Below are 16011 nucleotides of genomic sequence, written 5' to 3'. Positions count from 1 at the left end.
TTTGAAGTCATTCTAAGTGTGGTATTGTTGTACATCCAATTGGCTTGGGTGATGAGTGCAATGCTGGGTCAGTTTGGTGTGATATAAGCACTGGGAAAACAAAATTGAGAGTAGGAGTGTGTTATAGGCCTAATGACTGTGATGAGTATACCAAACAGCTGTACAGGGAAATAGAGTGAGTGAGCAGATCAGAATGTGTCATAATGGAAGATTTTAAATTTCCAGACATTAACTGGAATTTTTGGGTTGGTCACTCACACATTAGCAAAGTTCATAAAGGGGAATCAAAAGGTGACATGAGTAATTACAGACCTGTTAGCTTAATGTCTGTTCCAGGGAAAATAATAAAATCACTGGTTAAAGAAGTACTGCAGGATCATTTGGATAGGCATGCAATTATACTGTAATCACAGCATAGATTTGTCAAGGTGCAGTCTTGTGTAACCAATCTGATAGTTTACTATGATGCATTGACCAAGGAACCGGATACAAAAAATAAATTTGATATCATATACTTGGATGTCAGGAAGTTCTTTTTATAAAACATATAAAAGACTACTGTACATACTGGAACAGTGTGGCATTAATGGCAAGTTACTGCTATGGATAAAATATGGTTCAGTGGAAGAAGACAGAATGATTATCAGTGGGCAGTGTTCTTCATGGACTAATGTTGTTAGTGGAGTTCCTCAGGGTTCAGCTGGGCTCATTTTTGTTTTCAATATTTATCAGTGAAATTGATGATGGTATATCAGGCTTAATATCTAAGTTGGTAGATGATACAAAAGTTGGCAGGGTGTTTAATGACAGTCATCAGGGAGTGCTACTGCAACAGGATCTAGGAAAATTCGGTTGTTGGCTGAGAAATGGCAGTTGAAGTTTAACATTGACAAATACAAGGTAGTGTATATGGATAGCAGTAACCCCAGAGTAAATTATCAACTGTATGGTACTACACTCGGGTAGTGGAAAATGAAAAAGAATGAAATGAAAAAGGGGTTAACTGTGCAGTCAGAAATAATTCTCTGAGCAGTGCAGACATGCTGCCAGGATAGCCCGGCCCCGGATGCCAAGCGTTTTTCGAGGCCAAGCGACATTACTGCGACTTAGAGTGCTTTTGATAAGTGAATAACATTATTTTTAAGTTCCCGTGTTTCTCTCAACAGTTTCATTTAAAAACAGTTCCATACTTGAAAACTGCAAGTCAGAATGCAGAAAGGAAATTCACCTTTCTTTTCCTTTTTCATATATTTTTAGTAGCACTAGCCAACTAACACTTCAACCACTTGGCCTCCTAGCGGCACTGTTCCTGCCTCCCCGTGGCGGGGCTGGAAATCTTGGCAGAGAAGTCCTCTTTTTTTTTTTTTCTTGGCAGAGAAAAAAAAATGAATACAATTGAACTTCATCTCCAAATAAAGTCAGGCATTAATTTGAACTACTATTGCAAGAGACCACACTTAAAAATTACAAAACCATGAGAGGTGCATTATGGCCACAGAAGCTGATGTGCCAACAACTAACAAACAACAACAACCAGGACAGCTCATGAGGTTTTGTCAGTGATATACAGAAACTTTACTAGCAGGGATAATGAGGTGATTATCCCTTTGTATAAGGCCATGGCTTGGCCGCATCTTGGATTTCTGAAGTGAGTCCTCCAGACGGTATAGTTCATTGAAAAGGCCTCTGGAGTCAGGAACTCTTAATTCATCTGTAATGCTACTAAATAACACTGACTCGAATCTGTAAAATGTCTTTATTATGATAAAATAAAATAAAATACATGCATACTAATTGTATAACTATATGTTAAAATATTAAAACAAAATAAATGTATAACAAAAATAAAATTCAATAAAATATATAAAATTAAAAGCGAAAAAAGTTGTTTAAAACCACTAGTACAGGAGCTTTTGGCAGCAGCAGCAGCCACCTTCATCAGCTGTAGTGGTTGCAGGATGACCGACAATCTATATGTACCACACATCTTAGCAGGTCTGCGACATGAACTATGGAGCCTGTGCACGGTTCACTTCTCGTGCATTGGAACCGGACAATGGATGGGCCACTCTAAACTGCTCGTTTCTTCGTAGGATAAGGGATTCAAAGAGTGGGTGAATGCGACAGTGCTTATCCCTATTAAGATTGTAGCGCTCAGACGGATATATTCTTAAATTCTCCAGCCATTTCCGGTTCCAAAAGTTATGTGCCTTATCCACAATCACAGCTTCTTTAGCAGTAATGCCATACCCAGTTTCCAAGGCATGTTCTGCTACAGCTGTACAGGCATGTTCCGCTACAGGTCCTTCCTGTATAGGTCTGGAGGACTCACTTCAGAAAGTATGTAGATCTGCTGGAATAGGTGCAGAGAAGGGCAACCAGATTGGTGAAAGGAACAAAAGGATGCTCTTACCTAGAAAGGCTTCATTTCACCAAATTATAGCGTCTTGAGACCTGCAGGGATATCTGATTGAGGTGTTTAAATAAAGCCTTGGATGGATTGAGTAAGCTGAATGTTAATGGTATTCTTTCACTTGCTGAGACTATACAGATGAGGGGCATAAATTCAAATTGAGGAAGAACAGTTGCAGGATAGATGTATGGTAGTTTTCTTTCAGCCAGCGGTTGGTTGATAGTTGAAACAGGCTTTCATCTGTTGTTATGGAAGTGGACAGGTTGAATAAATTCAAGGGATAACTAGAAAAATTCTTGTATCTTACAGATAGGCAAATTGTTTTTTTTTTTTTTTTGGCTGATGCTGTATAAGCTTGCTTTATTCCATCATTTGGCATTATTACTACTAATTATAGAATTTTTTTCTCTTACAGCAAGGTGAAGGAGCACCAATGTCTAAGAAAGGTAGCTGTGCTAATCATGTTGTTGATATAGCAAATTTTTTTAAGGTAAGCTTAAATTCTTATATTTTCTTTCATTCACACTACATCTGAATTCTGGGAAACTTGAGGACTTTTAGATTAGAGATATTTTATTTTTCTAATTTATAGATAGTGACTCTAACCAGGCAAAACTTGCCAAATTGTATCAAAATCTGGGCACAGGTGTAGAAACCTTTCACATTTAAAATCGATTTGAATCATTAGTAAATTGACATTAATTGTTAAGGTTATTGAATAATTTCTGTATAATTTTAACTGTGCTGTTGCTGATAAATGCTGCTCTTGTTATAGTATTGTTCTTGACATGTAACATACAGGGCCTCAGTTGTTGATACTGATATTATATATAAATTGGTTTCATTAACAATTTGATTACCTTGTAATTAAACATGAAAACATACTTACCTTGTTGTTGCCCATCGTTAAATATTAAAGATGGGTATTTCTAATAAATATATGGTATGATTCCTTTGTAAAAAATAACAAAAAACAAAAATACTATCGTTTGTCTTGGTAGTTCTGTTATGCATTGTGAATGAAGAGGAAAAAATGGCTACTGGCATAAGCAGAAACATAAGCACATGTGTTGTGATGCAGTAAAAACTGATGCTGATTGCATAATTGAGAATACTAGTGTGGTTGCCAGATGAATTAGAACAGAAAGAGTATAAGAGGGAATGCTACATTAGCTCTTTAACTGTGGTCTAAGTTAAAGTAATTTTTGGAACATAAAGCTTTACTATTACTGTTTTGGTTTATATAAGGCAGTTTGTTAAAGCATAAGCTAATTCTTTTAATTGTGAGTGGGTTCTTATGTAATTTAATTAATATATTCAAAGCTGAAATAAACTACTTGTGAATTTTGTCAATTTATTATGTGCCATTGTGATTTAAAGAGAACTTTTAGGCAGTTAAATGAAAATCTTGAGTATCATTAGCAAGGGTGATCCTCACTGCAAGTGAAGATCAGCGTAAAATAGTCAAGGTTTGAATAGTAAAGATTTATATGATGTTAGCTTTTATTTGGCAAGGTAAGCCTTGCCAAATAAAAACTTTTGATTTCTTCTATCAATGTGTAAAGAAACATCTGACAGGATACTGTTGCCAAATTGCTAAATCAATTAAACATCTTATATCAGAAGACATTTTAGTGGAAACAGCTACTTCAAAAAAGTCTGAAAAACTAAATGTAACAAGTTTTGGAAGTCACAGTGATTCCCTCACATGACACTTAACACATCAAGGAAGGGGGCAGGGGGGTGATATTCAAGTGGGACCTCCTAAGTGTTCCAGAAGAAGAAATATTTGAAGAACTGAAAGAACAGGAAGTCATAAGAGTCAAAAGAATATCAAATAGAAGAGATGAAGTGTTGCCATCTAGGAATGTCATTCTCACTTTGAACACCAAAACAGTCAATGATGATTAAAACAGAATACTTAATATGTCATATCCAGACCTGTGTACCAAATCGACAACACTGCTTTAAATGCCAGAAATATGGACATTCTCAGACAGCATGGTCAGGAGAATAGTAGTCTGTGCTAAATGTAGCTCCAGTGACCATACCACAGAAGGCTGCATAGCATTACAGCCTAAATGTGCATTGTGGGAAGTATGGAAAAGAGTAAAAGCCATACAAAACAGAAAACAGTACCACAATCTAGAAGCAAAGGAAATGATCTCACCAGTTAATACAAGCAGACCTTCATGAGCACAGTAACATCACTGCATAGAGACTCAAACAGATATATCAATTATAAGAGAAAGATTCACTGTCAAGTGAATTTTTCTTTTATTAGGCATGTGAACTATTTACTCAAAGACACATGAACATACCACAAATGTGCCAGTTTCTGTTCCTCCAAAACATGATATTTCTATTTAGCAGAAAAATAAAGAGCCTCATGGTCTGTCAGACTCCAATATTGAAGACAAATAGATATTGACTGAAAGAATCAACAAACAAAATTAGTTTTGGAGATATTTGCAGGAGAGGAAATGGACACTAGAAATCCTACCTTCTTCCATAAAAGAGACATTCAGGGCAGACAAACACAAGACTTCAACCCTTTGAAGCAAACTGAAGGCCCAACCAGAAACAAACAATAGATGCCATAATCTAGGGCAGCGGTTCACAACCGGTGGTTTGCGAACACCTGAGGGTTCGCGAAAGTGTTCTGGGGGTTCACACTAAAAATTCTGTAATGGCATCTGCTTAGATTTACATAGGTATATTATTGTAAACTATAAAATATAACTAATAATAAACAAAGTAAAATAAAAAGTAAAGAATTGGCAAAGAAAGTAACTACATCTCCCACAACAATTCCTTATAATTAGTAAAGTATATCATGTTAAATAAATATGTTTTCCATACTAAATTTTTTTTCATTCTCAACGACCATTGTTATATGTAGGTCCTTTTTTTTTTTTTTTTTTTTTTTTAGAACCAAGAGTACTTAGTACCATGCATGGGTTGAAGATCGAAAAGATGAAAGAAGATACTTGTTGACATTAGACTTGAACTTCTGTACAATTCAATTTTCAAGAAATATGTGTGAAGGAAGGTTGTTCCACAAAAGAAAAGTTGAATGAATAAATGAGGAAGAAGAAAAGTTGGTTCTGTGAGTTTGAACTTGGACAGTAAAAGGATGTTGACTGATTTCGGCACATGTTCAGACTGCTTTGAAAGAAAGAGTGGGAAATTATAGAAGCCAATTCAGAAGAACAGTGCCTGTGCAAGTACCTACAGAAAAGGCATCAGAAACACAAAGTCTGTGAGACAGAGTGGAGAGAATCTGTTAGAGATGAGATGTTAATTAACCTAACTGACCTCTTTTGAATGGAATCTAGAAGCCTGAGAGAGGTTTTGGGGGCACTGCCCCAGATGTGGGAACAATATTCTATGGTAGGCTGGATTTGCAATTTCTAGAGTTAACTGTTTGGAAGAAAAGTAACACCGAGAGCTAAAGAGAAAACCCAGTTTTTTAGATGAGAGAGAGAGAGATTAGAAGTCAGGGTAATCCCCAAGATCTTGCCTAGAAATCAGAGTGTCATCGAAGATGAGCAGAGGAATCCTTTTTGCGAGATATAAGACAGAACTGAGTTTTAGAAGAAATTAAATTAAGTTCTCTTTGCCCCACTGGAGAATTACCTGGAGATCAGCATTTAAGGATTTGGCAGTGGATACTTGAGAAGTTGAAGCTGTTTGAGCAGGACAAGGTTTCTGAAACTGGAAGGTGGAATGCAATGTGCTATCCTCAGCAAAACTATGGATAGGATTTCCAGTCAATGGAAGAAGGTCATTAATATACAAGAGGAAAAGAGTGGTAGAAAGAACTGAACCTTGGGGAACACCACAATTAGTGAAGTTAGAAAACAGAGAGCCATCTACTATCACCCGCAATGAGATGTCAGAGAGAAAACTGGGTACCCAATTACATTTGCAAGGTTATCCATGATGGAAATTTACAGATTTGTAAAATCTTCAAGTATCTAAAAGATCTCAATCTGACTATAAATGCAAGCAAATCTGCTCAAATTACTTATTCCCTTCAGAAACAACCCAACCACATAGAAATAAAAATTGCAGATGTCCCAATCCAAAATATCTATGCCCACAAAGACCTTGGAGTTGTTTTTGATAAAAATCTCTCCTTTATTCCCCACTATTTATATATATCTCAAAAAATTCTAAAAGCAAAAAGGTGAATCAAACAAGAAACAGCAGCAATTCAAGACCAAAAAAAGTCGTTAAGCATGTTCAGAGATTCTCTTATCCCATTCTGTCCTATGCTCCCGAAATCTGGTCTGGTGCTCCTCAAGTAACCGTCAAGAAATTCCTTGCCCTAGAATATTGGATTCTTAGATGGTTCAATAGTAAGCTTTTGTTTTCCCCATACAATAGCCAGGCAACAGCTTTATGAAAACTGAAAAACAAAGCCTCTGCAACAGATGATCAACGACTGTGGAGTCATGCTTCTTGCAAAGTTAATTACTTCTGCATACGATTCACCAAACTTAGCCAATATAATAGCTAGCCCCAACAGAGAAAATTCTAGAAAGCAACAATTCAAATTCAACCTCAAATGGACAAAATGTTCCAAAATGCATTCCTTTACCTCCTAAATCATCACAACATTGATTGCAAAAGGTAACTCAACTCTAAAGCCTACAGGAGTCAGATATCCGATAAATGAAAAAAAATAAAAACAACAGCCAGCCTTCAACCCACTAACTGAAAGCCAAATTTGCTTTCTGCAAAATTTTTATTAATTCATAAGTATAATTCCTATTCATTGTTAATGTTTATATGAAATCTGCTATGTATTCGATTATTTTATTTTATTTCCTTTGTATTGTATTATTTTCCCTTAGCCATATGCTGTGATGGGCTTGCTGTATTTGCAATAAATGAATATTTATTTATTAAAGAACAGCTGGCAAACCATAGGATGGAAGCTTATTTAGAAGACCTTTATGCCAAACATGATCAAAATGAGTAAGCCAATGAGTAAGCCAACAAGCTTTGTAACGGTGCCATCTGGGTGGCGGTATCTGCTTGAGATAAGTAACATTAGTCTTCTCCACTGGCGAAGTTACTCATTCAAAGCTGTTCAGTACCCCGGAAACTCATTGTGAAGGTAATCAAATGATTTTTCCATACCACCTGGGTAGTAGAAATGATGGTAGCGCATTACCCATGCCTAAACAATCTTTTTTAAATAAATATATTTTACATACTAATCTTTTTTTTTTTTTATTCTCAAGGATCATTGTTATGTATAGGTCTTTTTTTTTTTAGAACCTATAATACTTAGTAGCATGCATGGGTTGAAGGTTGAAAAGATGAAAGAAGATACTTGTTGACATTAGACTTGAACTTATGTAGACTGCAATTTTCAGGAAATACGTATGAAGGAAGGTTGTTCCAGAAGTTGAATGAATAAATAAGGAAGAAGAAAAGTTGGTTCTGTGGGATTGAACCTCGACAATAAAAGTATGTTGACTGGTTGAGGCACATGTTCGGACTGCTTTGAAAGAGAGAGTGGGAATTATAGAAACCAATTCAGAAGAGCAGTCCCATGCAAGTAACTACAGAAAAGACATAAAACAGAAACAACGTCTATAAGACAGAGTGGAGAGACTGTTACATAAAATTCCAGTCAATTAAAATCTCCCATTATAAGACTCTCTGATTTACTGGCCCACTCTGTTTCCCTGTACAGTTTCTTATTATACTCATCAGAGTCATTAGGCCTATAACACACTCCTACTCTCAATTTTGATCTCCCAATATTTATGTTACACTAAACTGACTCAACACTGCACTGTCCAGTGATGTGGACTGGCTTCACTTCCTTGGATTTTATGTGTTTCTTAACTAATAGCATAACCTCTCCTCCTTTCGTATCCTGTCTATCCTTTCTGTACACATTGTACTCCCCAAATTCCAGTTCTGCCTTCCTTATATCTGTGTGACACCACATCTTTGATATCTCAACAATATCTGCCTTTGATGTTTTGAGCAATACCTCAAATTCATCAAATTTATTTACCAAACTCCTAGTATTGGTGTACATGCATGTATACATGCACCTGTTCCTATTCTTAGCTACCCTAACACAACCCATGTGTTTAGTTGTACTGCAATGACTCCCAGCAGTCTCTGAAATACTCTACATCTTGTTTTGCAGGCTGCTGCTCATTCCAGTAGAAGCAATGCAAGAATCACTTTCACAATCAAGAATGTGCTAGTGACTAACAGATTAACAGTGGCTGCTGTTAATCTATTAGTCCTTGTATCCCCCCCCCCAAGCTAGCAGTTTTCCAACCCACCTAACACTGCCTCGATAGCTTCAGCAAATATTCTCAGAGTCAACAATGATACTGAACAACATGCAAGACAATGTAATGTATGTTCCGTTCCTCTCTGTGCAATCAGAGTTACTCATCTGCCTTCCTAAATCTCACGTGTCTTTCAAAGTACTCAACTGTGAACAGAATTTTTCATATTTCGATCTGGATTATCCAATGTTCGGATTTACTGTAACTGATTAATGAGTGTTTACTTGCACTTTATTGAATGGCAACCAAAAAAATGTATTTTTGTTTACTTCCTTTAGGTGATTCAAACCTTTTAAAAAAATCATTATTATCCTTCATTATATTTTATCTTCGATGCTAGTTGAGAACTGTTAAATCTTTTGCGTGATCAGTGAAACTTTGAAATCTTTTTAAATCTAAAGTATTTTAGTTGTCCAGATACCAAAATATGTTTATAATGCTCGACCTTGAATAATTATCTGAAAAACTTTAAATGACACATAAGATAAATGTCACATCTGATATAACTTTATTATTTATGATAATTTTCATCTTGAAAATTTATATTAAAACCAATATTTTCTTTGAGGTTACAGTTTCATTTTCATTGATTCTGGTATTATTAGAGCTTAAATACATCTCTGTACACTTCCTTTTTTTTTAATCTTTATGAAAGCCCAAATATGAAAGGAATTAGAACCTATAACTACTGTGCTTAGGTTGAAGACTGAGCAGATAGAAAATACTTGTTGTCTTGAATTCTTGAAGAGTGTAATTTTTGGGAAATACATGTGAAGGAAGGCTGTTCCAGAGAATAGAAGTACAAGAGATAAATGAGGAAGAAGGAAACTTAATTCCTTGAGTTTGAAGTTGGATGGCAAATGGATGTTGATTGATTGAAGCATGTGTTTGGCAGTGGAGTTACAGATGCCAATTCATAAGAAGTGTTGCCCTTGGAAGTATACAAGAAAAGGCATGCAGCATAAAAATCTTTGGCAGAGAGAGTTTGTAGAAGATGGGTCATTAACTGCTTTCTTTTGAAGAGAGTCAGTCCACCCCAGGTTGAGAAGAGTACCATGGTTTTGAGATTTATACAGAGTGTGTAGTTCTTTAGAAGAAAAGTGACGCCGAGGGTGAAAAAGAAAACCTTAGTTTTTTTGATGAAGAGGAAGCAGTATTTGTGATGTGCTTATGCAGAGAGAGAAAGAGACAGATTAGAAGTCAGTGATCCTAATAGAGAAGTAATGTGATCTTGTCTAGAAATTTGGGTGTCCCCAGAGATGAGCATACGAACAGCAGAATTCATTTTTTGTAAGAAATAAGACAAAATTTTTCTTTGCCTCATTGGAGAAGTACCTGGAGATCAGCAATAAGAGAATTGGTAGCTATTCAAGTAGCTGAGGCTGTCCGTACAGGTTAGATTTTCAAACCGAAGGGGAAAATGTAGTGTGCTGTAATCATAAAAACATGATTTTCATTCAGTGGAAAAAAGTTCATAAATATACAAGAGGAAAAGGGTGGGAGAAAGAACTGCACCTTGGGAAATGCCAGCAATATTGTAGAAGCATTACTGTGACAGACAGCTGCCACACACTGAGCGATTCAAAAAGAAAACTAGATGTCAAGTTGCAAAAATCAAGTTGGTAGTCCATAAGTTGGATTCTTGTTTAGGAGAACTTTGTGCCAAACAAAAGTGTTAGAAATGTTAAGAGCAACTGCTCGATGTTTGACCAACTTTTCTGTTGAATTTTCCCAGAGATGTGTAGCATAGGCAGCATATCACCAGTGGACCGACACTGACAGAATCCATATTGTTGATTATTGATCAAATTTGATGTATTTTGTAGGTTGGTAGGTAATGAATTTTTCCATTACCCACCACAGGTCAGCAAATTATTTTTCATTGGTAAAAAAAATATGTGGACTAGTAGACTTTGTATGCAGATATTAAATATTTTCAGTTTTTCCCCTTTCACATTTATTTTTTTGATGAGACTGATCACATGAACATAATGAAACTATTATACCAACCGTATACCTATTCAGCCAACCTGCATGAATATAATTATTATTTATTTATTTCATTTTTATTTATTCCATTCACTAACAAGAAAAAAAAAAACACGCATTTCATCTGTCCATTCCTTTTAATAGTTTGTCTAATTCTTCCCTAAATTTGTTCGAATTTCTCACTTCCACAACATGAGATGGAAATTTGATCCAAATTTAAGCCAAAACATGCTTAGAAAAATTCTACCCCAGCCTTGTACAGTCTCTCCAGGGCCGAATTAATCGACAGGGTTCTAATCATATACTCCCTCCTATCGTGTCTGAGCAGAATTGCAGTCACTTTCAAATTTAACTCTTAACTCTTGACTTTTTTCAACATTGACCTGTACTTGTTAAGTAAGTCCTTAGACCTTAGGCGTATAGAAGAGGGCATTGGGATCGCAGAACAGTACAGATGGTGGATTTTTGGCTGCTGTAAAGGGATAAGTATTTTTTAATTTTTAATGTATTCTTCGTTATTTAACATAGTACATTGTGTTTTGCGGAGATATTAAATAGGTTTAGTAGCGTTCGTTAGCTTCTTATTTTGAATTTAGCCAGCGATTTTTGGAAGTTACGACTCCCGGTGTTATCGCCAATATTGTTGAACTAGCTGCCATATTGTAGTCAATAAGAAATAGCTTAACGTATATATATCTCGAACTGATAGCGTAAGGTATAAAGTTAAACTAGATAGCGTAATACGAAGCACTGTATTAGGAATCTGTTAGCTTATTATAGTATTATCAATTAATCAAAAATATTATTAATCTTATTAAATTTCATTGTTAATTAAATTGTATTTAAACAGAAATCATGACCCAGACTAGAGCTGTGAAGCAAAGATCACAGACTATCGAGAGTGCTGTGGCTCGGGGGAGAAATGAAGGCGGCGATTTTCCAACGCATCACAGTTGCAAAAAATGTGCGAAATGTGAAATGTTTGCTGACCTTTCTAAAACAGGACATTATCTAGCCAAGGAGGATGCCTTTGTGTGTGCTAGGTGCCTGGAGTGTCAAGAAATTAGGTGCCAACTCAGCTTTCTGATGGGCGTCTATGAGAGCTTGAGGTGTAGGGTAAATGCCCTCGTAGAAATTAATATGAGGGCCCATCAGGCTCTCAGCTGCCCAGCTCAACAACATAGCTCACTCCTGTGCATCAGGCAACGCAGAGGCAATCTCCAAGGCAGAATGCGCTGGTCCCAAAGGAACTAGTTATTGTTGGTGATTCTGTTGTCAGGGTGATGGGGAATATACTTTGTAAGAAGGATAGGTGGAACAGGACCAGGGTATGTCTGCCTGGGGCAAAAGTTGATGATGTTGTAGAGCAGATATCATGTTTTCAGGGCACAAAAGGTGATATTGTTGTACACGTTGGAACTAATGACATTAAGCGTAAGAGATCTGCAGATTTACTCAACAAGTACAGGTCAATGTTGAAAAAAAAGTCGCGAGTTAGGGCTGAATGTGAAAGTGTCTGCAATTTTGCCCAGACACGATAGGAGGGAGTATATGATGAGAGACTTGTTAATCAATTCGGCTGTGGAGAGATTGTGCAAGGCTCAAGGGGTAAAATTTTTTCCAGCCTTCTCTGTGTTTGTTGACAGGAGAGACTGCTTCTACAGGGATGGGATACACTTAAATTAGAAAGGGTGCAAGAATATTTGCTGATGCTATCGAGGCACTGTTAGGTGGGTCGGAAAACTGCTAGCGGGTCGGAAAACCTGATGAGGGGCCCATAGCCCATGATGAGGGTGGATACACAGACTAAAAGGTTAACAGTGACCGCAGGCAGAGGCAAACGTGATTCTTGCACTGCTTCTATTAGAATGGGCAGCAGACTAGAAAGCAAGGTAATGGAGATTTCCAGGACTGCTGGGAGTCATAGTGGAACAAGTAAATACATGGGCTGTGTTAGGGTGGCTAGGAGCAGGAACAGGTGCATGTATATTTGCATGTACACCAATGTGCTAGGAGTATAGTTAATAAATTTGATGAGCTTGAAGTGCTAGTGAAGACATCAAAGGCAGATATTGTTTGGATATCAGAGACGTGGTGTCGCACAGATATAGGCAGTGCAGAGTTGGAATTTGGGGAGTACAATGTGGATAGGAAGGGAGGAGGGATTATGCTGTTATTTAAGAAACACATAAAATCTAAGGAAGTGCATCCATTCAATTGATGTTGGTAGACAATGCAGTGTTGAGTCTGTTTGGTGGGAAATAAGCACTGGGAAAGGAAAAATGAGAGTAGGTGTGTGTTATAGGCCTAATGAATCTGATGAGTATAATGAGCAAATGTGCAGAGAAATAGTGGGCCAGTAAATCAGAATGTCTTATGATGGGAGATTTTAACTTTCCAGATAATTGACTGGAACTTGTGGGTTGGTCACTCGCACTCTAGCAAGCCTTTTGTGGATTTATTGGATGACTGTTTTCAACAGCAACATGTTCGAGAGGCAACCAGAGGGAGCAATACTCTTGATCTGATTATCAGTAGTGATTCTTCATACATTAAGAATCTGCAGATAAAGGAACCACTGGGTGACAGTGATCACAATGTATTGATGTGGGAATTATTTAATGATGTAACTACCATCAAGGCTAAATGGAAGGGCTTTTGCTTTCGTAAAGGTGACTACAGAGGTCTTAGACAGTTTTTAACTTCTGTACAGTGGGATCAACTGATGATGTCACCAACAGTGAATTCTAAATCGGAAGCCTTCATGGACTTAATTTTGGAGGCTACTAGGCTTTTCATTCCAACTAAGAAATACTGTTCATTGTTTAGGCCTAAATGGATGTCAGATGAATTAATGAGACAGTGGCAGAGAAGAAGATTATATGGGATGCATATAAAGTATTAGGCGATACAGAATACTATGGCAGGTATAAACTAGTCTGCAATCAAGTCACAAAGGAGGTTAGGCAGGTGGAGGCAGATTATGAGAAATCTTTGGCAAAGGATGCAAAGAAAAACAGCTTATGTAAACTCTAGAAGGAAAGGGATGAATCAGATTGGACCACTTAACATAGATGGGTTGACTATTGATAATCATGCTCAGGTAGCTGATAAACTGAATGGGTATTTTGCATCTACATTCACACATGAGGAGTTATTCAATGAGGGCAGTGCCAGAAGTTTATCAAACGCTAACAGGGAGCGAAGTGATTTTGTAATTACTGAGAGCAAAGTTGAGCAGAAATTGTTATAGTTAAACATAAGGTAGGCACCTGGGATGGACGGGTTCTATCCAATTATATTAAAGGAGGCAGCAGAGGAAGTAAGCAAACCCTTAGCCATAATTATGAGAGCTTCCTTGGACTCGGGGGAGGTTCCCATGGAATGTGGTGTGCAAATATATCACCAATTCACAAAGGAGATTCAAAAGGTGACACAAGTAATTACAGACCTGTTTAATTTGTGTTCCGGGGAAAATAATGGAATCACTGGTTATAGAAGCATTGCAGGATCATCTAGACAAGACTGCAGTAATAGTTAAGACACAGCATGGGTTTGTCAATGGGAGGTCTTGTCTGACCAATTTGATTGCTTACTATGATGTTGTCACAAAGGAAGTGAATGCCAAAGATAATTTTGATATCATATACTTGGATTTCAGGAAAGCTTTTGATACTGTTGCACATGGAAGACTGCTGTACAAATTGGAGAGGAATGGCATCAAGGGTAAGCTGCTACAATGGATAAAGGTTGAGTAGGAGACAACAGAGATTGGTAATCAATGGACACTGCTTTTCGTAAACAAATGTTATTAGTGGAGTTCCCTAGGGTTCGGTGTTGAGCCCATTGTTGTTTTGTATATTTATCAGTGATATTGATGAAGGTTTAATGTCCAAGTTTGCAGATGATACAAAGGTTGGCAGGGTTGTTAACGACAGTAATGACAGTATGCTACTCCAACTGGATCTAGATAAGTTGGGAAAATGGGCTGAGAAGTGGCAACTGGAGTTTAACATTGACAAATGCAAAGTACTGCCTATGGGTAGTAATAACCGAAGTGAAACATACCAACTGGGTGGTACTACACTCAGGGAAGTGGAAAATACAAAAGACCTGGGGGTAATTGTGCATCCAAATATGAAGGTCACTGAGCAGTGCAGAGTGGCCGCCAGGGCAGGTCATGGAGTCTTATCAATGATATATAGGAATTTTGCTGGCAGGGACATGGAGGTGATAATCCCGTTATACAAGGCAATGGTCAGGCCACAACTAGAGTACTGTGTACAGGTCTGGAGGCCTCATTTTAGGAAGGATGTAGAGTTGCTAGAACTAGTACAAAGAAGGGCAACGAGATTGGTGAGGTGAACAAAGGGGTGCTCTTACCAAGAAAGGCTTAAGTCCTGCAAATTGCAGTGCCTTGAGAGTAGGCACTTGCGAGGTGATCTGATTGAGGTGTGTAAGGCCTTGAATGGGTTGAGCAAGCCGAATGCTGATGGGATTCTTCGTCTTGCTCAGACTAAGAACCTTGAGGGGGCATAGGTTCAAATTGGAGGAAAGATAGTTGTAGACTAGATGTGCGGAAATTTTCCTTTAGCCAGCGGGTAGTTGATTGGTGGAACTCGCTTCCATCTTTTGTTGTGGAAGCTAATAGCCTAAATAAATTTAAGGCTGAGCTGGACAGGCATTTGGAACAAATGGAGGGATGAAATGGGAGGTTTTTTATTTTTTTTGCAGATGCTGCATAAGCTTGCTTTCTTGCATTGTATGCACAGGAGGGTTTTTTTTTTTTTATTTTTGCCTGATGCTGCGTAAGCTTGCTTTCTTGCATTGTATGCCTCTACCCAGTGCTTTTTTTTGTAAAAAAATAGGTGCCAGTACTCATTCTTCGAAATCGGGAAAAATTGAAAATTAAAAGGATATGAAAAGTACCCTAAAAATGTTTTTTTTTCCTGATATTGTTACTTTCGTAGTAATGTTTTTGGAATAAGAACAAAAAATTTAATATATTAACACAGTTCATTAAGTATAAATTAATTATTCAAGTATATATAGAAAATAAGTAAAATGTGAATAAAATAAGTAAATAAAGCGGTCAACTACTGAGTGCTGGGCACTCAGGATGACACGAATGGTCGTTAGTGTAGAATCTCAAATAGAGAGCTTTATGGTAACTGAAAAACGTTTCTAGTACCCCGGCTTGGCCTAAAACGTAGGAAATAACGAAAACGTTGTCCATTTGAGTCTTTCCAGTTGTTATGAATGCCAAGGGTGGGAGAA

The 16011-nt window shown here is 37.3% G+C and overlaps 1 protein-coding gene across 3 annotated transcripts in view; it reads left to right on the top strand.

Moving 5' to 3' along the window:
* Abp1 (Actin binding protein 1) overlaps positions 1 to 16011 on the top strand; it is a 298710-nt gene that overhangs the window by 78873 nt on the left and 203826 nt on the right. For all 3 annotated transcript variants that reach the window (XR_016546934.1, XM_090373450.1, XM_090373449.1), the window contains exon 4: positions 2829 to 2903. Coding sequence is in view for 2 of the 3 variants with exons in the window: in XM_090373450.1 (XP_090229576.1) it covers positions 2829 to 2903 (75 nt within the window). In the remaining variant the exon portion in view is untranslated. The remainder of the gene's footprint in view (positions 1 to 2828; positions 2904 to 16011) is intronic.

Source organism: Mastigoproctus giganteus, chromosome 5 (assembly GCF_048544385.1).
Source record: "Mastigoproctus giganteus isolate SK-2022 chromosome 5, ASM4854438v1, whole genome shotgun sequence".
NCBI lineage: Eukaryota > Metazoa > Arthropoda > Arachnida > Uropygi > Thelyphonidae > Mastigoproctus > Mastigoproctus giganteus.
The sequence above is the reverse complement of the archived record's forward strand: the minus strand, read 5'-3'. Positions and strand labels throughout refer to the sequence as shown.